This window comes from Oncorhynchus clarkii, chromosome 4, assembly GCF_045791955.1.
Source record: "Oncorhynchus clarkii lewisi isolate Uvic-CL-2024 chromosome 4, UVic_Ocla_1.0, whole genome shotgun sequence".
NCBI classification, from domain to species: Eukaryota; Metazoa; Chordata; class Actinopteri; order Salmoniformes; family Salmonidae; genus Oncorhynchus; species Oncorhynchus clarkii.
Window position 1 is genome coordinate 67,417,349 of NC_092150.1, and position 26,850 is coordinate 67,444,198.

At 39.6% G+C, this 26,850-nt stretch overlaps 1 protein-coding gene across 1 annotated transcript; it reads right to left on the reverse strand.

Moving 5' to 3' along the window:
- Positions 1-1,052: 1,052 nt before the first annotated feature.
- On the reverse strand, positions 1,053-17,472 carry LOC139408037 (proton-coupled zinc antiporter SLC30A2-like). Its single transcript, XM_071151865.1, has 8 exons — positions 17,343-17,472; positions 3,870-4,081; positions 3,146-3,292; positions 2,802-2,955; positions 2,346-2,610; positions 1,913-2,018; positions 1,570-1,704; positions 1,053-1,198 (listed from the first exon to the last, which is right to left on the reverse strand). The coding sequence occupies exons 1-8, from the start codon at positions 17,426-17,428 to the stop codon at positions 1,053-1,055; spliced, it is 1,251 nt and encodes a 416-aa protein (XP_071007966.1). The 5' UTR covers positions 17,429-17,472.
- Between the last annotated feature and the right edge of the window lie 9,378 nt (positions 17,473-26,850).

The window sequence follows — 26,850 nt, forward strand, 5'->3', positions numbered from 1 at the left end:
TATAGAGATGGGGTTCATTTATCTGACCTCTCTCTTCTGAAAACCCATAACAGTGCAAGAAAACGTCCATCCTGGGGCTATGACTCAAAGCAAAATTTAACAACACGTTCCACTATAGCCTATCGTCAGTGAGTTTCAAATTAGGGACAGAGAACTGTCTGAGTCTTAGCCAGTCTATTTGCCAGCTCCGCTTAGGGCATATCATGGGGCATAGATTAATACAGCCCACAATGCTAAAATTAATCGACCAACTCCTTTTGTAAATTGGCCTGTCTTGAGGCTTCCTCTTCTGAGTGAGATGAGTGAGCTTGTAGGATGCTTTCTCACACTGACATAATCCATTATTTGTACCCGAACTCTTTTCAGTTGTGAACAATACAATGCTTCCATTTGGCAGACACCCTCGCTGAAGCACATATAAAAGGCTGGGTAAGACAGAATTGGTTTTAAGGTTCTCACGTCAATATCAATGTATTACGCCAAAGAACTCCCAGACAAGCCATTACACGGTGCTGCTGCCCTAATGCACAGTGCCAGTGAGGGAGTGTTAAAGTCAAACAAAGCCAAACGGCTGTCGAACATTGCAGTACATCAGCACCAACTGGTGAAGTGGTTGCATACAGTACTAAAAACATGTCCTGATACATGTACCATTGTATTTTCATGTCTGTCTGTCTCCCTAAAATGCAGTTTCTTGTGATAGTTTTCTTATGATAATTGGCAGCCCTCTTAGGGCATGGAAACTATTTTTTTAAGTATCAATATCTCCTGAATGAATGGTGTTTATGTGGGAATCTTTGGCATGATATGGTGAATATACACACGGTACAGTCGTACATTTGTTTGGGTCCTGTAAAGCTGACGATGGATCAAAAATGTTTCTTGGTTTCATGGTGAGGCTTTTCCACAGTGTTTCCATTCCTAGCTTACGTCCTCAATGATGCTTGCGTATGTGTGCTGTATGTTCTTTATATTGACTGGCAACGTTTTAGAGAAGCCAAACCCGGCCCACTCCCTTTCAAACTCTCCTGTCCCCATGGTGACCGTGTGTCTTAGCCCATAGGGTCCTGGCAGTGTGTGCAGTAGGCCATGTCGTCAGAGTACAACTCCACCTGGATGGTGGTGCTATAGAAACCAAACTTGGTTTGGAGGATCTCTGTAGCCTCCTTAAGGACACTCTGGGGATCAGCATTCTTCTCTGGAAAACAACAATGACCATAACAGATGTCAACAATCATCTATTTTATTTAACCTTTATTTAACTAGGCAAGTCAGTGAAGAACAAATTCTTATTTACAATTTACAGTTAACTGCCTTGTTCCGGGGCAAAACGACAGATTTTTTTTTACCTTGCCAGCTCAGAGATTCGATCCAGCAACCTTTCAGTTACTGGCCCAACGCTCTAACCACTAGGCTACCTGCCGTCCCATACCGTAATGTCTAACTGTGAAGTTATGTATGATATTTTTTTATTTTGGCCACAATTGGCAGTGTGTGTGAATGAACATGCTAGACTGTATCTGCACAATCTAAATGGATGTGCCAGATTGAGTAAAGTTGGTTTCTGACCGATGGCTACGTGGACAGAGACCAGGGTCTGTCCTGCTGTCAGGGCCCACACGCGCAGGTTGTGCATAGACTTTACCATCTTCAGAGACAGCAACACCTCCTTCACGGAGTCAAACTCTATTCCCCTAGGAGCCCCTGTAAAAGATTTGAGGACAGATGAGTATTGCATCCATAGTTCATTCACTTCATGGAACTCACGGCCATGTTCTACTGATGTATTTCTCCTTAAATAAATTATTTTTACAAACTGAGGAAAATGTCTGGATAAACATTTTATTGTTTGAATTCACCTGGACTCAGGTCAGTGCAAGAGAAACAGAAAAGGCTGTTGAGTTGAGTTTACCTTCCATGAGTACCCTGAAGACATCCCTGAGGATGGTGATCGTGGTCCCCAGGACAAACACGGAGAAGAGGAAGGTACAAATGGGATCTGCTACTTTGTATTCAGGCTGCAACAGAAGGTCCACAGGAGAGAGTATGAGGAGAGCAGAGGGGAGTGGTATCAGGTGGTGATGGGGTGCTGCTCTACTGATGTCATAACACATTAGGCCAGTCAGATCACAGGGAAGGTTTTTAACAGAAGAGCAATATATACCCAGCCAATTCTGTCTTACCCAGCAGGGTGATGAGATGAGTTAAACCCCTTCCTATTGAGACTGTAAATATAAATATATAAGGGATACACTTGTTGCACTGTAAATAAATACAGTATAACAATATGCCATAATGTCATTTGTACTGTAAGATGTATGTAAACACTAGTATTTGTTGCTGACCCTGAAGAAGATGACGATGGCAGCCACTAGGACCCCAACACTCTGTAGGAGGTCTCCCAACACGTGAATGAAGGCTGCTCTCACACTGGTGTTGCCATGGCCATGACCCAGAAGAGCATGGGAGTGGCCGTGACCCACATGGGAGTGGCCGTGACTCATATGGGAGTGGCTGTGACCCACAGGGCTCTGCCCGTTCTCGTCTATCTGCTGGTAGCCTGAGCCTTGGGCGTGGAAGGTGGTAGAGTGGTGGAGGATGTACGCCATGCTACAGGACAGAGGGAATAGAGAATGCTACATGTCAATAGTCTAAAATTCCTCCTCTTAGTTTTTCTTAAATTCATATGCTTTGGGGGGAAAAGACAGCATAGTTGAATGGAATATATGTCTGACTCCAGCTGTTATTTGCATCACTTTGTGTAGTTTTTACAGATCAAGCCGTGATAATGAACCCCTCACATGATGTTTACTATGACGGCACAGCCGGAGGTGATGAGCATCGCTTGACTGTTGATCTCATAGTCGTTCCTGACTATCCTCTCGATGGCCAGGTACACCAGCACCCCAGTCACTATCCAGATGGACATCACTGACACCAGGGCTCCTAGGATCTCTGTGGGGGTTGGAGACAGTGACGATCAGTATCACACATCCAATGACCCCTGGAAAGGTCATTTTAGAGCATTGTGACCGTGGCTATTATCATTCAGCTATTACAACATTCGCCATGTAATCTGGAGTTTAAATGGTAAAAGAGAAAGTACATTCACAGATGTTTTAAGGTGATATGTCATGGGCCTAACCTGAGCGGTGCCACCCAAAGGTCATGGTTTTGGTGGGCGGTCTGGAGGAGATCCACAGGGAGAAGAGACTGACCATCATGCTGCCAAAGTCAGTCAGGAGGTGAGCTGCATCTGTCATGATAGCCAAACTGTGGGCCAGGTAGCCACCTATAGACACATTGACACAATGGAGATGTCTCAGAGGCAGGCGCACATCAGGTCCATGTTTTAGATGCTATTGATGATGACTAGGTCTCATGAAAGGAAAATACAGACTGTGTTTTTGAACAACTAAACTATTATAATTTTGATTACAATGACAGCTAAATTGAATTTCACTTAGAGGGCGGCTGAACTTCCTGATTTGGCCTAATTTTACATTTATTTCATTAAGAAATGCTAGCGACCATGTCTGAATTCAAACGTGAGTTGGTTTCAGGGTGTGGCTTGATGTTGGTGTCTCTTGTGTGTTCGTAAATTAACTGGCTGGTGACTGTGGTAAAATTGGTTTGGCTTTGGATTTCCTATCTCCAGGGTTAGTTAGGGGTTGTCAATAAATTGCACAATGTAAATGAGACAATATTTTCATGTTGCACACCTCTAAGTTCTCATTAAATGCTTTCAATATTTGTATATACATTTTTACAATTTATAGTTGGTGGCCACGTCACATGGTCAGGAAAAGCTCCTGGCCCTAGGTATGAAATAGTATTAATCAGTCTAAAATGCTATCTTCCAGCCTTACCTATGACCTCTCCAATCATGAAGATGAGGCACACAATGGAGGCGACGTACAGCTTCTTCTTAGCCAGAAGCTTGTCATGGTTCTCCTCACTCACTGCTTTGTTACCATGGCAATGGGCACCAACAGGCTGCTTCTTCAGCTTGGTGGCACCAGTCGCATCTCCGTTTTCAAACGGGAAGTTGGGATAGTCTTCTTTGGAGTCTGGAAAGGAACTGAAAAAGATCAAAGATTATGAATACATTAGAACTAGTGTATATATGGAGGTTGAAAAACCCTGACCTAGTGAGATCTACATAGAGGAGGCTTAACCAAGCTAGCCGTCTTGATTACTTCCAAGTCTCGTTCTTGCTGGCATCAAAAGTATAAAAGTATTAATAGGAGACTGAATGCGATCGGACCACCATCTAATTGGCCTCCATATAACTCTTACAGAATTTCCACGTGGATGGGGATATAGGAAATTTTATCTAAACCTATTGGATGATAATTTGTTCTTAACTAAGATAAAATAATTCATCATTTACTTTTTTTGTACAACATAGGTACAGCAGATCCCCTTATTGTATGGGACACTTTCAAATGTACTTTTAGAGACCATTCAATACAATGCTCATCATTAAAACTAAAGCAGTTTAGGTCAAAAGAGATTAGACTAATAAAGGAAATAGAGGAAGTAACAGCGCAGGTAGATGGTAATGGAAACTGTACTATAGAAGCACAAAATAGGTTAGAGGAAAAACAAAAAGAAATGGAGTTACTTATTCAAGGACGATTAAGTGTAATGTTTTACAAAAATAAAACGAATTGGATGGAAAATTGTGAAAAATGCACAAAATGTTTCTTGAATCTTCAACATAGAAATTCTACCAAAAATAATTTACAGAACCTCATTACAAATGGAGTTATCACCAAATTATATTTTGAAAGAGGAAGCAAAATATTTTAAGCATGTGTTTTTTTTTCTCAGTCTCCTCCATTTCCACAGAATTATGTTAATTGTAAGGATTTCTTTCCTAATAATAATAATAATGTAAAATTAACACATTTACAGAAAGACCTGTGTGAAGGCCAACTTACAGAAGAGGGACTTTTTGAGGCAATAAAATCTTTTCAGTCTGCAGAAACACCAGGGCTTAATGGTATACCAGTAGAGGTATATCAGACCTTTTTTATGTACTCAAAGATACATTATTAGCATGTTTTAATTACTATTATACAACTGGTAGACTCAGGTACTCAACAGGAAGGTCTGATTTCATTACAACTAAAACAGGACCCAGGTGGTAAGTATAAATATCCAGTCCATTTAAAAAAATGGAGGCCTCTAACACTTCAATGTTGTATTTCGCCAGGATTTTCACATCACATAGCACATAGAATAAAAAAGGTTTTACCAGATATTGTTCTTCCTGATCAGACCATTTTTTTAACATGGATTGGAGATAATATACGACAATTACTTGAAACAATTTAACATTATGAAACATCGAAGATACCAGGTCTAGTCTTCATAGCAGATTTTGAAAAGGCATTTGATAAAGTTCGACTAGAATTTATTTATAAATGCCTGGATTACTTAATATTTTGGTGAATCTCTTATACAATGGGTTAAAGTTATGTACAGCAACCCCAGATGTAAAATAGTAAATAGTGGTTACTTCTCAGAAACTATTGAGCTTTTAAGATGAGTAAAACAAGGCTGTCCATTGTCTCCACACCTATTTATTATGGCCATTGAAATGTTAGCTATTAAAATTAGATCCAACAAGAAGATCAAGGGGTTAGAAATCCAGGGGACAAAAATAAAAGTGTCAATGTATGCTGATGACTCTAGTTTTTTCTTAAATCCGCAATCTGGAACCATGCACAGTCTCATCGAATATCTTGATCACTTTTCTAGCCTCTCTGGATTAAAATCTAATTATGACATGTGTACTATAGTATGTATTGGATCGCTAAAAAAATACAGTGTTTACAGTACCTTGTAGTTTACCAATAAAATGGGCGGATGAGGAAGTAGACATACTTGGTATTCACATCTCAAAAAATCTAAATGAACTTAACACAATTAATTTCCATAGAAAGTTAGCAAAAATAGATGTGATTCTGCAACCACGGAGAGGGAAATACTTGTCTATTTATGGAAAAATCACATTGATTAACTCTTTGGTCCTATCACAGTCTACTTACTTACTAATGGCACTGCCTACTCCAGATAACTCGTTTTTAAATCATATGAGCAAAAAATATATAATTTTATTTGGAATGCTAAGCCAGGCAAAATTAAACGTGCCTATTTATATAATGAATAGGAATTTCAGGGGCTAAAATTATTAACTATTAAAGCTTTAAAACTTTCACTAAAAGCTTCACTCATAAGTTATACTTAAACCCAAACTGGTTCTCCAGTAGGTTGCCTAGTGTTAGCCTAGTGGTTAGAGCATTGGGCCAGTAACTGAAAGGTTGCTAGATCGACTCCCTGAGCTGACAAGGTAAAAATCGATCGTTCTGTCCCTGAACAAGGCAGTTAACCCACTGTTCCTAGGCCGTCATTGTAAATAAGAATTTGTTCTTAACTGACTTGCCTAGTTAAATAAAGGTTCAAAAATTGCCTTTATACAGATTACAACTTCTCATTTCCGACTAATTGAAAATTTGTTTAAAGTTTCGCCCTTTCTTAAACAAGCCATACACAGCTGGTTACAATTTCAGTTTTATCCTCCAGAAAAGATAGAACAAATGTTATGGTTAAATTCAAATATACTGATTTTTTTTTTTTTTTAAACATTCTTTATGGAAAAAATGTTTTAAAATGGTATTATATTTCTTAATGTTTTTATGAATAGAAATGGAGGAGTTGTCACATATGCAGTTATTGAAAATATATGGTAATATCTGCTCAATACAAATTTACAACCAACTGATTGCAGCACTAACACAAAATAGAGGAGGCAAGTGGAAAAGGTTGGGAACTTGTTTGCCTGCCAGATATTAAAGATACAAATTGGCTGAAAGGAACTTGCAATAAATAGAAAAATATACCAGTTTCCTCTGAGGACAAAAATGTTGACAGCTGTGCCATACAGGTTGCAAAATAAATGGGAGATTTTCGATGTACCAATTGCATGGCACATGGTTTATGAACTGGTACAAAAAAACTACACTTGATTCAAAACAGAGTTTTTCAATTTAAATTATTATATAACATTCTTGCCACCAACATAATGCTATATACAGTGCCTTGTGAAAGTATTCGGCCCCCTTGAACTTTGCGACCTTTTGCCACATTTCAGGCTTCAAACATAAAGATATAAAACTGTATTTTTTTGTGAAGAATTAACAACAAGTGGGACACAATCATGAAGTGGATCGACATTTATTGGATATTTCAAACTTTTTTAACAAATCCAAAACTGAAAAATTGGGCGTGCAAAATTATTCAGCCCCCTTAAGTTAATACTTTGTAGCGCCACCTTTTGCTGCGATTACAGCTGTAAGTCGCTTGGGGTATGTCTCTATCAGTTTTGCACATCGAGAGACTGAAATTTTTTCCCATTCCTCCTTGCAAAACAGCTCGAGCTCAGTGAGGTTGGATGGAGAGCATTTGTGAACAGCAGTTTTCAGTTCTTTCCACAGATTCTCGATTGGATTCAGGTCTGGACTTTGACTTGGCCATTCTAACACCTGGATATGTTTATTTTTGAACCATTCCATTGTAGATTTTGCTTTATGTTTTGGATCATTGTCTTGTTGGAAGACAAATCTCCGTCCCAGTCTCAGGTCTTTTGCAGACTCCATCAGGTTTTCTACCAGAATGGTCCTGTATTTGGCTCCATCCATCTTCCCATCAATTTTAACCATCTTCCCTGTCCCTGCTGAAGAAAAGCAGGCCCAAACCATGATGCTGCCACCACCATGTTTGACAGTGGGGATGGTGATGAGCTGTGTTGCTTTTACGCCAAACATTTTGTTTTGCATTGTTGCCAAAAAGTTCAATTTTGGTTTAATCTGACCAGAGCACCTTCTTCCACATGTTTGGTGTGTCTCCCAGGTGGCTTGTGGCAAACTTTAAATGACAATTTTTAAGGATATCTTTAAGAAATGGCTTTCTTCTTGCCACTCTTCCATAAAGGCCAGATTTGTGCAATATACGACTGATTGTTGTCCTATGGACAGAGTCTCCCACCTCAGCTGTAGATCTCTGCAGTTCATCCAGAGTGATCATGGGCCTCTTGGCTGCATCTCTGATCAGTCTTCTCCTTGTATGAGCTGAAAGTTTAGAGGGACGGCCAGGTCTTGGTAGATTTGCAGTGGTCTGATACTCCTTCCATTTCAATATTATCGCTTGCACAGTGCTCCTTGGGATGTTTAAAGCTTGGGAAATCTTTTTGTATCCAAATCCGGCTTTAAACTTCTTCACAACAGTATCTCGGACCTGCCTGGTGTGTTCCTTGTTCTTCATGATGCTCTCTGCGCTTTTAACGGACCTCTGAGACTATCACAGTGCAGGCGCATTTATACGGAGACTTGATTACACACAGGTGGATTGTATTTATCATCATTAGTCATTTAGGTCAACATTGGATCATTCAGAGATCCTCACTGAACTTCTGGAGAGAGTTTGCTGCACTGAAAGTAAAAGGGATGAATAATTTTGCACGCCCAATTTTTCAGTTTTTGATTTGTTAAAAAAGTTTGAAATATCCAATAAATGTCGTTCCACTTCATGATTGTGTCCCACTTGTTGTTGATTCTTCACAAAAAAATACAGTTTTATATCTTTATGTTTGAAGCCTGAAATGTGGCAAAAGGTTGCAAAGTTCAAGGGGGCCGAATACTTTCGCAAGGCACTGTATATATATATATATGGGGCATACAACAATCTCAGCTCTGTAGATTTTGTTGCGATGAAACAGAATCAATAGATCATTTATTCTGGTATTGCCCCTATGTAGCTTGTTTCTGGTCACAGGTTCAGGAATGATTTTATAAAATCACAACGTGCACTTAAAATGAACCTTACAAATAGCAGTGTTGGGCGATTTGGAAAGCATTGGTCAGTCAATAAATAATACTCGTAGGAAAGGTTTTAAGAAATTGAAAATAAAAAAAATAATATCACATTTACATAAGTATTCAGACCCTTTACTCAGTACTTTGATAAAGCACCTTTGGCAGCGATTACAGCCTCAAGTCTTCTTGGGTATGACGGTAGAAGCTTGGCACACCTGTATTTGGGTAGTTTCTCCCATTCTTCTCTGCAGATCCTCTCAAGCTCTGTCAGGTTGGATAGGGAGAGTTGCTGCACAGCTATTTCCAGGTCTCTCCAGAGATGTTTGTTCGGGTTCAAGTCCGGGCTCTGGCTGGGCCACTGAAGAACATTCAAAGACTTGTCCTGAAGCCACTCCTGTGTTGTCTTGGCTGTGTGCTTAGGGTCTTTGTCCTGTTGGAAGGTGAACCTTCGCCCCAGTCTGAGGTCCTGAGCGCTCTGGAGCAGGTTTTCATCAATGTTCTTTCTGTACTTTGCTCTGTTCATCTTTCCCTCGATCCTGACTAATCTCCCAGTCCCTGCCTCTGAAAAACATCCCAACAGCATGATGCTGCCACCACCATGCTTCACCATACGGATGGTGCCAGGTTTGCTCCAGAAGTGACGCTTGGCATCCAGGCTAAAGAGTTCAATATTGGTTTCATCAGACCAGAGAATCTTTTTTCTCATGGTCTGAGAGTCCTTTAGGTGTCGTTTGGCAAACTCCAAGTGGGCTGTCATGTGCCTTTTACTGAGGAGTGGCTTACATTTGGCCACTCTACCATAAAGGTCTGATTGGTGGAGTGCTGCAGAGATGGTTGTCCTTCTGGAATGTTCTCCCATCTCCACAGAAGAACTCTGGAGCTCTGTCAGAGTGACCATCGGGTTCTTGGTCACCTCCCTGACCAGGGCCCTTCTCCCCCGATTGCTTAGTTTGGCCGGGCGGCCAGTTCTAGAAAGAGTCTCGGTGGTTCCAAACTTCTTCCATTTAAGAATGACGTAGGCCATTGTTCTTGGGGACCTTCAATGCTGCAGAAATGTTTTGGTACCCTTCCCCAGATCTGTGCCTCGACACAATCCTGTCTCGGAGCTCTATGGACAGTTCCTTCGACCTCATGGCTTGGTTTTTGCTCTGACAGACACTGTCAACTGTGGACCTTATATAGACAGGTGTGTGCCTTTCCAAATCATGTCCAATCAATTGAATTTACAACAGGTGGACTCCAATCAAGTTGTAGAAATATCTCAAGGATGATCAATGGAAACAGGATGCACCTGAGCTCAATTTCAAGTCTCATAGCAACGGGTCTGATTACTTTTGTAAATAATTTATTTCCGTTTTTTATTTGTAACACATTTGCAAAATGTCTAAAAAACAGTTTTCGCTTTGGGGTATTGTTTGTAGATTGACGATGAAAAAAAAATGTAATACATTTTAGAATATGGCTGTAACATAACAGAATGTGGAAAAAGTTGAGGTGTCTGAATACTTTCCGAATGCACTGTCTATAGCATTTATATAGCATACTTACAGTAAGTCTACTGCCCCGTCATAGAATCCTATTTTCATAAAAGATGATGCTGCATAACAACATGTAGACTATACGCTATAGAATGGACTTGCAGTGGAACTGGCTTTTTTTAATATATATGTATTATACAATGGGTGGGTCTAATCCTGAATGGTGATTGGTTAAAAACCTTCCAGCCGGTGTCTACTTCACTAATTACCACCGGCTAAATCGATTATGTTAAAATGTCTATTTACTCTCCTCCATCTGACTGTGCAATCCACTGTCTCGTCAGCCCAGCCAGACAATTTATACACTTCATCTCCACTATAAAAAGCATCTGACGTTATCTTACATTTCTTTTAGACTAACATTTTGTTTTCAACAGTGGAGATTTGTATAAACCTTATTGTCTGCCTCCAACATTTGCAACATTGAATTTGAATATTGAAACAATCTCCAGCTGTCCCATAGTAATGAACATGTTGGGAGTTGGGATGAGACAGACAAGCAAGCAGCATTTCTCAGACAGTTGAAATCATGAATCAGTTGTCATCATTTTCATGGATATATACAAAGAAATGCCAAGTGAAAAAAGGTCAAACGCAACGTAGTGCAGCTATTTTGCAGTCTTTCCAGCTTCAGTTTGAAGTTATTGTGTTAGCTGCGTTGTTGGCTAGCTCCTCTGAACAACAGTGTCCTGATGAGTGAGTGAGCACATATTCTATGCCAGGCGAAATCGAACCTCATTAACTTATTGTTATGAATGTATCCAAATAAATGTCACTAGAAAACAGCTTAAACAAATGCAGCTACTTTGCTATTATTTTGGCTGCACTTTTTGACATGACAGTAAGTTAGCCGTGGTTGGCTAGCAAGAAAGGGATAAGAACGTTGCCAGCCAGTATGGCAATGGAACATTTAGAACGAACGACTGGGTTGCGTCCATAGATACAGAACAAAAAGACTGAACTAATGGGTCCTGTCTCTGTCAGAACAGATAGAGCGAACGACCAGGCGATTTGGGTAACAACCCTAGATTTGTGTCGGGACTGTACCTTGTGGAAGGATTAAATAGTATGAATAAATTCATCAACATAACGTTTTTTATGAAATAGGTTTGATATTCCCCAACTGTGTTTGTATCACCTGAGAATTACATAAATAGCACACTCCCACGTCACCGTAAGAGATCAGATTCAAATTAAACCAGGGGTAGCCCCCCCCCCCCCTCGCCATGTGTAATGAGGATAAGCAGGATGATGAGACTAATGAGGTGGAAAAAAACGCAATTTTGGCTTCTAGGAGATAACCCAGCTTTGGGCCGCGACTCCATCAGTCCAGAGCCCAGGGACACGAAGGCTGAAAGGAGTCGGCCGAGTGGAAAACTGCTTCTGTTTAATCACACCATGGGGAGACGAGAGCAAATACACCCCCTCCCATCCTAACCCAACGCAGAGGCTATTCAAAATGTCCGTCTGTCACACACACACAGAGAGAGAGAGAGAGAGAGAGAGAGAGAGAGAGAGAGAGAGAGAGAGAGAGAGAGAGAGAGAGAGAGAGAGAGAGAGAGAGAGAGAGAGAGAGAGAGAGAGAGAGAGAGAGAGAGAGAGAGAGAGAGAGAGAGAGAGAGAGAGAGAGAATATATACAAACATAACATAAACCCTCGCTGTGAACACACACATACACACACTTTACATCAACACATAGCCTAACACTGCAGAGCAAACATGATTGGTTAACCTCAGGATCGACTGCATTCAATTGAACAAATGGAGGGCTTGTCTTTAATGAATATGTTTTGGGGATTTCTATACAACAGTTCTCAAAGAAGGGATCTATGTCAGGTTAAACCTTTCCAATTTCAATCAGTTGCTGTGTCCTTGCCCAGGTCATAAATAAAACGCTTTACGTAATCTAGCTTGTTGCCATCTTCAAATTAGGATAAATCCTATGAGACCTGTCCATTTTCACAGCCATGTGAACTCGTCCATTTGCAGGATATCTTCTGATTCAGTGCAGTATCATGTAATTATTGGCATTACACCATACTGTAGGCTACACTGACAAAACCTCTTTGTCCTACAAAGAAAATAAAGATTTGACAAATCAGCATCACTGGCTCATTACTGTTTAAAACATGGATGGTCTTATACACAACCAATATTTACATCTTGTCCAATCTGGAACCATTCTAGAACAAAGATTTAGAATGAATGCAAGTGGGTTCAATGTACTCCTCAAGGGTTATAAAGCAATGTCTTGTACAACATTGGTATCTCCTTCCTCTTAAATAGTAACTTTCACACTGTATAGAGTTCTACATAAACGTTCCCTGGCTCAATTCAATAAATGTTCTTGCTCCTTTAAATCATCATGCAATAGTTTTTTTTAAGTAAAGATAAAAATATTATGTATTTGGTGTAGAATAACGTGAGCAAATGTATCTCCAGGTTTCTGTGCTCAAGACAAGCAGACTAAAGGGCCTGCCTGAGGAGAGACTCAGCAGTGCATGAAATGATCCGAAATGTATGAGCATTCTTCAAAAACATTACATTATTACAGAATTGGCAATTGGCTATGAGCAAGGAAAAAATATTTATGTTGACTTTCATTATAATTTATTCAGCCAAATAAACCTGGTTAAATAAAGGTGAAATAAAAAAATAAAAAGAGGATGTCTCATCAAAAACGCATCTTTTAATTATTTTTTTTTACCAATGGGTTAATATGTTCATTGTGTAATCCTCTAAAAACAACCAATGGTCCAAACCTCACGTCTCTATCATAATCCGTTCAATATGAATTGGATTGAGTTTTTACCTTTGTAGGTTGGTCAAAATTAGAGAGACTAAATCCATGGAGGCCAGACAAAAATGTTTTGTCATAAATCAGGAAAATAGTATCTCGTAATCTAGGCTGGATGCTGTGAGAGAATTAAAGCTCCGGACAGGTTTACAATTCGTCATCTTTCTTCTCATAAAAAGTTATGGAGATTAGATATATACATAATGATTGTGACACAATGCATGTAGTATTTTAGTATACGGTTTTCATATTAATGCGAAGTTCCTGTTCTTTTTCAAAGAATGTTCACAAAAACAGGAGTATATCTTTGAAATGTCAACGTACTTCAAGCTTTTTATTTGAAATGTCATCACCAAAGGAGGGTTTTCACTAGTCTGGGTAGAGTGGGTGGACACCCTACCAAATGCTTTAAGATCATGTGAGCACAATTAACTAAATACATTTACAACAGACTATAAGACAAACAGTTTTTACTTGTTTAGATTATTAGTTAGCAAACGTTTAATCAGCTGGATAATTAACAAAATTATGTTTGCTTTGTTCATTCTGGAGAGCTGTTGCCACTAGATCAACGACACTAGATGCTTTGGCACATCACATGTCAGGTTAGGGAATATACATTTTTTATTAAATCAATAAATGTGATGTATTAAATTGTGTAATATATCAGATGGTGCCGTGTTGTTCACAGTGGTGGTCACAATAGGAGTACCCCATATCCTGCAATCAAGTGACCAAATCGCCCTCTTCAGGTCTCATGTTATACGTTTCATAATGTATATTATGATGTATGTTATGATTATGAATATTGGGATGTAAACTCATATCTGACATACATATATATATATATATATACATATATATATATATATATATATATATATATATATATATATATATATATATATATATGTATGTATGTCAGATATAAGAATTTGTTCTTAACTGACAAGTCAGTTAACAAATTCTTATTTACAATGACAGTCTACCCAGGCCAAACCCTACCCCGATCGACACTGGGCCAATTGTGCACCACGCTATGGGACTCCTATTCAGCCTGGAATCGAACCAGGTTCTGTAGTGACCCATCTAGCACTGAGATGCAGTGCCTTGGGAGCCAAAGGTCTGACTGTGATCAGATCTTATAGGTAGGTGTAAATGGACCAGATCGGGATGAAGGACGCATGATAGAGGCAGGTACTGTATACAGGGCTTAAATACATTTTTGTCGTAATGTTTTGTGATGTGTCGTGCAATAAATGTTGTTAAATTAGTAATTATCATTTTTTCTTCTTTTGTGTTTTACGGTGAAGTAATACAAAAGTAACTGAAAGTAATCAGATTACGTTACTGAGTTTAGTTAATCGAAAAGTAACGTTACTATTACAATTTTAGACAGGTAACTAGTAACGGATTACATTTCAAAAGTAACCTACCCAGCCCTCTATATAGGCTTCATGTAACCTTAGTGCCTTCTATTGAGAGGGATGTTCGAAATAGGTCTATCATCATAAGGCCATTAGCATTACTGTTAGACAGACTAGCGAGGCCCCTTTTCAAGAGTGATTAATCAAAAATAGTTATAATCTACCATTTCTCAGACACAATACTGCCCGGTTCAGCCTGCCTACAAACCCGAGTCTGATGCTGGATCCCAGCCAGTATAGCCTTCACTACAACAAGGATCTGCTGTTGCTTTCAACATTTTATAGGCTAAAATTGTTCTCTCCTAATTAGATTTATTCGAATATCGTGTTAATTCGTCCATTTAAAAACAGATGATTGACTCCAGTTCCATCCTCTTCCAAATGGTCATCTTGGTTTCAAGAATAGACTACATGCATAGCATGCAGCGATGATTTCCAATGCATGGGTGGCTCTGTGGCTGTAGACCGACCATCCTGCTTTGCTGATCTGGCATGAAGTCATGGTGACACTGCAACAAACCCATCCCACCCCCACACAATGTCTGCACCAAATAACTAGAATGAGATGATAGGGTCTGCACACTCAAACAAACATGCCATAAACATTCTCCATTTCATGCTGCAATGCTTTCCAGGGGTTGTTGGTTCCTGAATCATCAATCTCTCTCATAGCTATTACATCAGACATGGCATGCATTGCGTTGACAAACAACCTAACTTTAATTTGTACTCCTGTCTTGCAAATAATTGAATCAAAGCTCAGAAAGATTGTTTCAAAGTCCTCTTGTCATTGTTGAATGCACACTGCGCTCACTGGTAGTTTTCCTAACAGGACCCAATTAGTCTAATCATCTGCACAGTTTTTGACACTTGTTTAGTAAGAGCGAGCAGAATGGCACATGTGCTGGTGCATATGGAGGGTCGAAATCAATAACTTTGACCATTAAAACAATTAAAATGAAATTCATGTTATTAAAATGTCGTATTTCCAAATAGTTTCGGTCTCGGGTCATTACAAGTATTTTGAAGTAATTGCAGACATTGAAATCGTTATTAGGTTATATCAAATCTGCGACCTAGGCCTATAAGGCTATTTATTATTGGCTATTTTTACATTATTGGAAATGAAATGCTGTAGGCGGGAACATGATGGGTGCATCTACGGGGTTAATTAAGCGCAGGCATATTGCCATTCTTTACTGCAATTTAACTAAGTAGGCTACACAGCATTCACACAAGGAAAATATATTAATATCGGGGGCATTTAAGATATTTATGATATGATTAAGATATCTATTTTGGCTAGTGTTTAACACATCTAATTGGACATAGTCAGGTCTCGCACAATCCAGGATAGGCCTTAATGACCCTTGTGATGAGCCGGCTGCCACATGAACTTCCATAACGTACGCCTAATGTTATTATTCATTGTATTGTAATACATTTCCAAAATCAATAAAACATCAAGGATTCTATATGACTTGCTGTGACAGGGGTGCATTCTTTAATTTCACGTAAAATAGTGAACTTGAGTGCCACAAAACACGAGCATTTGTCAAAGAAATGTTCTTCTTCCCTGTCCATGCCGAAATCGAATACCCTTCACTCATTTGTGTTTTCACCTTTACAATTAATTTGCCTTGATTTAGGGAATCGATTATCAAACACGATATACTCAAAGAATAGACTGGTAGTTTTAGATGAAATTAAACAAATGTGACTCATTATAATAGCTAATGTAATGTATGGTGCTTTGTTATTTTCAATATAGGCCTAAATGTTGAATATAACTAACTAAACCGGACTTTTCCCCCCATTAAATAAATATGAAAAGACGATTAGATAAGTAGTATTACAATTAACATTTATTTATTTTTTAAACTTGACGTTCTTAAATCAATGTTATGTTCTCTTTGGCAGCACATTGTAATGCCTATGCGTTTTTTCATTCGAATAATATAGCCAATAAAATAGTCTATAGCTATTCAGGGGTGTTTCACCATTCCCCCTATCAGATCTCGTAATGAAAGATGAGTTTTTGCCAGTGCTCAATGAACTTCCCTCGGGCCATCCGTCAAATAGCCTACTGTCCAAAACGAAGCCAAGCATGGAAATGCATTTGTTCATTCCCATAAAACATTCCACACACGGACAACATAATAAAATACTCGGCGTGAATAAAGCAACGTTAGGCTACTATAGATATATACAGTTCAATTATGCTGTGTCCTTGGAAATTGTAGGCTATGTGAATGTCTTCTATTTGCTTGAGCTTTGCCCAGCATGTTACTTCATGGTAAGATACATTTTCGTTGCAATACCGATTGTTTCATTCTATCGGTTTGATTTTGGTAGCCTGCATGTAGATCTACAACAATTACAAAAAGCTACACTAGCAGCGCAAGATAAATAGTTTACACCAACTGCCATGCACCTTAGCCTATACATGCTCTCAGTTTAATAAACCCTTGTCTGCATTTTAAAAATATATATAGAGAGGTCTACACAATTATGGCTGTATAATTGTATTTATAAATTAAAATGAAATACTCCCTCTGAAGAATGCTGATAGAATGCACAACCTATCAGCATGTCATCTACAATAAACCTAAAACCTATAAGATATAACATCTACTGAAGATTATTTAGTTTGATATAAAATGATCACTGCTCAAACATGGAAAAAAATTGCATTACCTTTTCAGTGAATACATTTTGCCATTCTTCTCGCTAACGAGGTGAGACTTCTCTGAATTTATTTCTGAATTCACAGTGGTATCCATGGCTGTGTCTTGTCACGGTTGTATCTGGCAAATGAAACAGAATCTGAAGATGCGCACGAGTTTCAGGGAGATCAGTCTTACTTTATCTTAAATGACACGGATCAAATTCGTCCAAACCATTCCAACTGTGCTAATAAAACTAATTAAATGATTAATGGCAATAAGTATCACCGTTTGCAAATATGGGACCCGATACGGACTAGTAAGTAGTCTGCTCTCAATTCTACTGCTGTAGTATAGGCTATGATAAACTTGGCTCTGAATGTGCAGGCTTTGCTTTGGTGCAGCTACAAGTAACAGCTGTCTGGAAACAGCCAAGCCCATAAAGGTATCGACAGCACGTGTCGACGTCAAAAAATGTGCAAGATGTTTCTGCAGCTAGACTATGCTAATTGAGAGGAACAGCACGTTCAGAATTGTGATTTGGTCCTTCGGTGCGGTGCAGCCTGTAGGCTACCTATTATTGAAAGTTCAATTAACATCGTGGATATTGACCATAGCCTATAGTTTATTCAACAACGATTTCCAAATTAAACAACGATTTTCAAATTAAACGACATTGTCACGACATGCAAATAGCATAAGACATTCAAAGGATAAAAACATCGTATTTTTTGCTAATTCAATTTCAAGTTGCAACTAGGCCAGTGACAGGAGCACACCAGAGTAAAACCATGCGACATTTTCTTCTAATGCTGTGTCCAGAAAAAGATTATGAGTCATATCCAATGATGTGTATAAACTCTGGATGACTGACAAGTGGCGCTGTATTGAAGCCACCACGCAGCCACCTTGGTACTATAGAAATGCATTTGTTAATGTCTGCATTCGTTTTTGACACGTTTATTCTATTACATACACCTTAATGCATAGTTTTTAATTATATTATGTGAGCTAAACATACAAATAAAAAATAAAAAACATTTTCCATCGAGGATCGTACCCTTTTTTCTCTCCAATTTTCGCCTAAAATGACATACCCAAATGTAACTGCCTGTAGCTCAGGACCTGAGAGCTGTCATTCAGCGCTGAATGTATCAAACCAGTTGTCAATAAAAGTTGTGTTGTGCACTCTCCTCAAACAATAGCATGGTATTTTTTTCACTGTAATAGCTACTGTAAATTGGACACTGCAGTTAGATTAACCGGAATTTAAGCTTTTGCCCAAATAAGACATGTCTATGTCCCAGAAAGTTGGCTGTTGTATACAATGTCATTCTAGTCACATCAGCGCGTTAGCAACAACCGTCCCATAGAGATTGAAGTATTTTTGTTGTTGTTGAAAGCACTAATGTTTGTATTTGTATTACATTTAATTGAAATACTGTAGGATTCAATTAATTCCTATGGAGGATTGCTCCTACTAGGGAGTGCCAATATGGCTGGACCGGGACTTCAAAGCCTCTCAATGGCAAATACATAGCATCAGCAATCCAGGGTTTATATACGTCATTGGTCATATCCGCTATATCTTTGGCGCACATCAAGCAGTGAGGATAAACCGAGTTGGTAGAGATACACGTTTTTTATATATTTTTTATTTCACCTTTCTTTAACCAGGTAGGCTCGTTGAGAACCAGTTTTCATTTACAACTGTGACCTGGCCAAGATAAAGCAAAGCGACAAACAACAACACAGAGTTACACATGGAATAAACAAACATACAGTCAGTAATACAATAGAAAAAGTCTATATACAGTGTGTGCAAATGAGGAAGGATAAGGGAGGTAAGGCAATAAATAGGCCATAGTGGTGAAATAATTACAATATAGCAATTAAACACTGGAGTGATAGATGTGCAGAAAATGAATGTGCAAGTAGAGATACTGGGGTGCAAAGGAGCAAAATAAATCCAGTAAATAATAGTATGGGGATGAGGTAGTTGGATGGGCTATTATACAGATGGGCTATGTACAGGTACAGTGATCTGTGATCTGCTCTTTCAGCTGGTGCTTAAAAGTTAGTGAGGGAGATATGAGTCTCCAGCTTCAGTGATTTTTGCAGTTCGTTCCAGTCATTGGCAGCAGAGAACTGGAAGGAAAGGTGGCCAAAGTAGGAATTGGCTTTGGCGGTGACCAGTGAAATATACCTGATGGAGTGCGTACTACAGGTGGGTGCTGCTATAGTGACCAGTGAGCTGAGATAAGGCAGGGCTTTACCTAGCAAAGACTTATAGATGACCAGCGAGTTTGGCAACGAATTTGAAGCGAGGGCCAGCCAACGAGAGCGTACAGGTCGGAGTGATGGGTAGTATATGGGGCTTTGGTGACACAACGGAGGGCACTGTGATAGACTGCATCCAATTTCCTGAGCAGAGTGTTGGAGGCTATTTTGTAAATGACATCGCCGAAGTCAAGGATCGGTAGGATAGTCAGTTTTATGAGGGTATGTTTGGCAGCATGAGTGAAGGATGCTTTGTTGTGAAATAGGAAGACGATTCTAGATTTAATTTTGGATTGGAGATGCTTAATGTGAGTTGGGAAGGAGAGTTTACAGTCTAACCAGACACCTAGGCATTTGTAGTTGTCCACATATTCTAAGTCAGAACCGTCCAGAGTAGTGATGCTGGACAGGCGGGTAGGTGTGGGCAGCGATTGGTTGAAGAGCATGCATTTAGTTTTACTAGCATTTAAGAGCAGTTGGAGGCCACGGAAGGAGAGTTGTATGGCATTGAAGCTCGTCTGGAGGTTAGTTAACACAGTGTCCAAAGAAGGGCCAGAAGTATACAGAATGGTGTTGTCTGCTTAGAGGTGGATCAGAGAATCACCAGCAGCAAGAGCGACATCATTGATGTATACAGAGAAAAGAGTCGGCCTGAGAATTGAACCCTGTGGCACCCCGATAGAGACTGCCAGAGGTCCGGACAACAGGCCCCTCCGATTTGACACACTGAACTCTGTCTGAGAAGTAGTTGGTGAACCGGCCGAGGCAGTCATTTGAGAAACCAAGGCTGTTAAGTCTGCCGATAAGAATGTTGTAACGATTCTCATCCTCCTCTTCAGAGGAAGAGTAGTAAGAAGGATCGTAGGACCAATGCGCAGCGTGGTAAGTGTCCATATTGTATTTATTATATGAACACAAAACAAAAACAAGGAGAACGAAACAGTCCTGAACGGTGAAATACAAAACACAGAACAGAAAATAAACACCCACGAAACACAGGTGGGAAAAGGCTACCTAAGTATGATTCTCAATCAGAGACAACTAACGACACCTGCCTCTGATTGAGAACCATACCAGGCCAAACTCAAAACACAACATAGAAAACCGAACATAGACAACCCACCCAACTCACGCCCTGACCATACTAAAACAAAGACATAACAAAATAACTAAGGTCAGAACGTGATGTGTGGTGATTGACAGAGTCGAAAGCCTTGGCCAGGTCGATGAATACAGCTGCACACTATTGTCTCTTATCGATGGCGGTTATAATATTGTTTAGGACCTTGAGCATGGCTGAGGTGCACCCATGACCAGCTCGGAAACCAGATTGCATAGCGGAGAAGGTACGGTGGGATTCGAAATGGTCGGTGATCTGTTTATTAACTTGGCTTTCGAAGACCTTAGGAAGGCAGGGTAGATATAGGTCTGTAACAGTTTTTTGTTTAGTGTGTCTCCCCCATTGAACAGGGGGATGACCGCGGCAGCTTTTCCAATCTTTGGGGATCTCAGACGATATGAAAGAGAGGTTGAACAGGCTAGTAATAGGGGTTGCAACAATTTCGGCAGATAATATTTGAAAGAGAGGGTCCAGATTGTCTAGCCCGGTTGATTTGTAGAGGTCCAGATTTTGCAGCTCTTTCAGAACATCAGCTATCTGGATTTGGGTGAAGGAGAAATGGGGGAGGCTTGGGCCAGTTGCTGTGGGGGGTGCAGGGCTGTTGACCGGGGTAGGGGTAGCCAGGTGGAAAGCATGGCCAGCCGTAGAAAAATGATTATTGAAATGACTCAATTATCGTGGATTTATCGGTGGTGAGAGTGTTTCCTAAACTCAGTGCAGTGGGCAGCTGGGAGGTGGTGCTCTTATTCTCCATGGACTTTACAGTGTCCCAGAACTTTTTTGAGTTTGTGCTACAGGATGCAAATTTCTGTTTGAGAATGCTAGCCTTTGCTTTCCTAACTGTCTGTGTGTATTGGTTCCTTACTTCCCTGAAAAGTTGCATATCGCGGGGGCTATTCGATGCTAATGCAATACGCCACAGAATGTTTTTGTGCTGGTTAAGGGCAGTCAGGTCTCGAGTGAACCAAGGGCTATATCTGTTCCTGGTTCAACATTTGCTGAATGTGGCATGCTTATTTAATATGGTGAGGAAAGCACTTTTAAAGAATAACCAGGCATCTTCTACTGACAGAATGAGGTCAATATCCTTCCAGGATACCCGGGCCAGGTCGATTAGAAAGGCATGCTCACTGACAGTGATGAGGAGTGGTCGTTTGACCGCAGACCCATTACGGACGCAGGCAATGAGGCAGTGATCGCTGAGATCCTGGTTGAAGACAGCAGAGGACAGGTTGGACAGGTTGGTCAGGATGATATCTATGAGGGTGCCTGTGTTTACAGATTTGGGGTTGTACCTGGTAGGTTCATTGATAATTTGTGTGAGATTTAGGGCATCAAGTTTAGATTGTAGGATGGCCGGGGTGTTAAGCATGTCCCAGTTTAGGTCACCTAACAGCACAAGCTCTGAAGATTGATGGGGGCAATCAATTCACATATGGTGTCCAGGGCACAACTGGGGGCAGAAGGTGGTCTATAGCAAGCGGCAACGGTCTAAACATATAGCAAGCACCTTATGTCTAAACTTCTTTACAGTGAAATGATCTTGATTGGTGATCTCAACTGGTGTTGGTTAAAGCCGGTGTCTGATGATTTAAAACTGTTTTGTAATTCTATGAATCTTACCCAGTTGATTAACTCACCCACTCGCCCAAATCTTAAATGCCCAGATAAATCTACCCTGGTTGATTTGATATTGACAAATGTTCCACATAAATATTCTGCGTTTGGTGTTTTTTGTAATGATTTAAGTGACCATTGTGCTGTTGTTGCTGTTAGAAATACTAAGGTTCCTAAGACAAACCCACGTTTTATTCGTAAGAGAAATGTGAAGTGTTTTAATGAGCAGGCTTACTTTCATGATTTGTTTTATTTTGACTGGAGCAAGATTGAGCTTATCCCTGATGTGGAAACTGCCTGGAAATTCTTTCATGATAGTTTTTTCCAAATAGTAAACAAACATGACCCATTCTGCAGGTTCAGCGTTAAAGGGCAGTATAATCCATGGTTTTCTTCTGAGCTGTCTTGCATTATTCACAACCGTAATCTAGCCTGGGCTAAAGCAAGGAAATCATGTTCTGATGCTGATTGGCTTATTTTTAGGCAGTTACGAAACAAGTGTTCTTTTCTTCTCAGGAAGGCCAAGTCTGAATAATTTATGTCTGTTACCACTGATAACCTGAATGACCCTAGAAAGGTTTGGAAAGCTATTAAGTCTATGTCTGGTAACAGTAATGTTAATTAATTACCGTCATGTGTTTTGCAGGACTCTGTTGCTGTATATGACAAAACTGAAATGCTGAATTATTTCAATGAGCACTTTTATATCATCTGGTAGGCTGTTTGATTCAGTGTCCTCTGTCTCTGTACAACCCTGTGTGGATGAACCAGTGAGAGCTGGCCAAACTTTGAGCTTTTTGCCATTCTCAGTGCAGGTGGTACATGAAATCCTTAGATCAGAGAAAGCCTGCAGGTCCTGATCTTTTGGGTCCCTGCTTTTTAAATCTGGCAGCTGATTTCATAGCTGAACCACTTACATATCTGTTCAATCTAACCCTGGAATGTAATGAAATTCCGAAAATCTGGAAACCAGCATTTGTCCTACCACTTTTAAAAGGGGGAGATCCAACTCTATTAAATAATTATAGGCCAACCTCAAAGCTGTCACCCCTGGTGAAAATGCTTGGAACCCTTGTGAGTGAACAGCTAAAATAGTTTTTTTTACTAACTCTATTTTATCAATGTACCAATCTGGCTTCAGGAAGAAGAATAGCACAATTACAGCAGCCATGAAGGTTTTAAATGATATCACTGAAGCTCCTGACAAAAAAACAGATCTGTGTCTCACTTTTTATTGATCTCTTTAAGGCTTTTGATACAGTTGATCATGCTATATTAAGGCAGAGATTGTCGAGTGTAGGTCTTTCAGAGCATGCAGTTGCATGGTTTGCTAACTATCTGTTTGATAGAACTCAGTGCACTCAATTTGATGGGCTTATGTCTGTTAAATTGTCTGTCTTTAATGGTGTGCCCCAAGGCTCTGTACTTGGTCCTCTCTTATTCACTATTTATATAAATTATTTAGATAAAAATGTCCAAAATGCGCAACTTCATTTTTATGCTGATGATACTGTTATTTACTGTTGTGCCTCGTCTCTTACAAAAGCTTTCCAGAACTTGCAAACTGCTTTTTATACTGTTCAACATACCGTGTGTCAATTGAAGCTTATCTTCAATACTGACAAAACTAAACTACTGGTGTTTTCTAAAGAAAGAAATAGACCTCTGAACCTTTCACCTATTACTACCTGTCAGGGCAAGGAGATTGAGGTTGTAACCTCCTAAATATATTGGAATTTTAATTGATGACGGCCTCTCTTAAATTGCATATTCAACAACTTACAAAACAATTGAAGCTGAAATTGGGATTTTATTTTAGGAATAAGGCCTGTTTTTCTTTTGAAGCCAGAAGGAGGCTAGTATCAGCTACATTTATGCCTTTACTAGACTATGGGGATATTTTATATATGAATGCTTCCGCTCAGTGTTTGAGATCAATTGACACCCTTTACCATGGCACAACCCTTACGTAACACTGCACTTTGTATACCAGGGTTGGCTGGCCTTCTCTAGTCACTCGTAGGCTCAGGCACTGGTATACTTTTATTTTCAAAGCCATTTTGGGTTTATTACCTTTTTATTTGGGCATTTTTATTGTTCAGAAATGTGGTGGCTACTCTCTTCGTTCGCTGGACTTTATCCTGCTAACTGTTCTAAATGTCCGAACTGAATGTGGTAAAATGGCTTTTATGTACTCTGCGCCATCATCTTGGAACGCCTTACAAAATACTTTTAAACTGGAAGAACTTGTCCCAATTGGTATTTTTAAATCACTGATGAATGATCTTGAGACTGATTCCCTGACCTGTCAATGTTTTTAAATTAGCTGCTTTTTGATTTTTGTTATAAAGGAGGTATTTGGACATAAAGATTAACTTTATCGAACAAAACAAACATTTATTGTGGAACTGGGATTCCTGGGAGTGCATTCCGATGAAAATCAAAGATAAGTGAATATTTATAACGCTATTTCTGACTTTTACTGACTCCACAACATGGCGGGTATCTGTATGGCTTGTTTTGGTGGCTAAGGGCTGTACTCAGATTATTGCATAGTGTGCTTTCGCTGTAAAGCTTTTTTGAAATCTGACACAGCGGTTGCATTAAGGAGAAGTTTATCTTTAATTCTATGCATAACACTTGTATCTTTCATCAAAGTTTATGATGAGTATTTCTGTAAATTGATGTGGCTCTCTGCAATTTCGCTGGATGTTTTCGAGGCAAAACATTACTGAACATAACGAGCCAATGTAAACTGAGATTTTTGGATATAAATATGAACTTTATCAAACAAAACATACATGTATTATGTAACATGATGTTCTATGAGTGCCATCTGATGAAGATCATCAAAGGTTAGTGATTAATTTTATCTATATTTCTGCTTTTTGTGACTCCTCTCTTTGGCTGGAAAATGGCTGTATGTTTTTTGTTACTAGGCGCTGTCCTCAGATAATCGCGATGTATGCTTTCGCCGTAAAGCCTTTTTGAAATCAGACACTGTGGATGGATTAACAAGAAGTTTATCTTTAAAATGGTGTATAATACTTGTATGTTTGAGGAATTTTAATTATGAGATTTCTGTTGTTTGAATTTGGCGCCCTGCAATTTCACTGGCTGTTGTTGAGGTGGGACGCTAGCGTCCCAGATATCCCAGAGAGGTTTTAAAGGTCCCCAAAGCACACGCATCCCTGGGTCGCTCCTCTTTTCAGTTCGCTGCAGCTAGCGACTGGAACGAGCTGCAACAAACACTCAAGCTGGACAGTTTTATCTCAATCTCTTCATTCAAACCCTCAATCATGGACACTCTTACTGACAGTTGTGGCTGCCTTGGCTGCCTGTATTGTTGTCTCTACCTTCTTGACTTTTGTGCTGTTGACTTTGCCCAATAATGTTTGTACCATGTTGTGTTGTCATGTTGTTGTCTTAGGTCTCTCTTCATGTAGTGGTGTGTCTCTCTTGTTGCAATGTGTGTTTTGTCCTATATTTATATTGTATTTAAAAATAAAAATAAATTAATCCCAGGGCCACATCCCCGCAGAAGGACTTTAGCCTTTCGGTAGGCCGTCATTGTAAATAAGAATTTGTTCTGACTTGTCTAGTTAAATAAAGATTTTTAAAAATTAAGAAATATCGCCATAGGCTACTTGGGGCAATGGTAGAGTTGTCGCCCCCAGCTGGTCTCCGGCAAGTTGAAAGGACATATAGTCAAGCCAAGAAGAATCAACTTTTCAAAAGTTTACGTACACTTAGGTTGGAGTCATTCAAATTCGTTTTTCAACCACTCCACAAATTTCTTGTTAACAAACTATAGTTTTGGCAAGTCAGTTAGGACATCTACTTTGTGCATGACAAGTAATGTTCTCCAACAATTGTTTACAGACTGATTATTTCACTTATAATTCATTGTATCACATTTCCAGTGGGTCAGAAGTTGAATACACTATGTTGACTGTGCCTTTAAACAACTTGGAAAATTCCAGAAAATGATGTAATGGATTTAGAAGCTTCTGATAGGCTAATTGCCATCATTTGAGTCAATTGGGGGTGTACCTGTGGATGTATTTCAAGGCCTACCTTCAAATGCACTGCCTCTTTGCTTGACATCATGAGAAAATCAAAAGAAATCAGTTAAGACCTCAGAAAAAAATTGTAGACCTCCACAACTCTGGTTCATCCTTGGGAGTAATTTCCAAATGCCTGAAGTTCATCTGTACAAACAATAGCACGCAAGTATAAACACCATGGGACCACTTAGTCATCATACCGCTCAGGAAGGAGATGCGTTCTGTCTCCTAGAGATGAATGTACTTTGGTGCAAAAAGTGCAAATCAATCACAGAACAGCAGCAAAGGACCTTGTGAAGATGCTGGAGGAAACAGGTACAAAAGTATCTATATACACAGTAAAACGAGTCCTATATCGACATAACCTGAAAGGCCACTCAGCAAGGAAGAAGCCACTGATACAAAACCGCCAAAAAAAGCCAGACTACGGTTTGCAACTGCACATGGGGACAAAG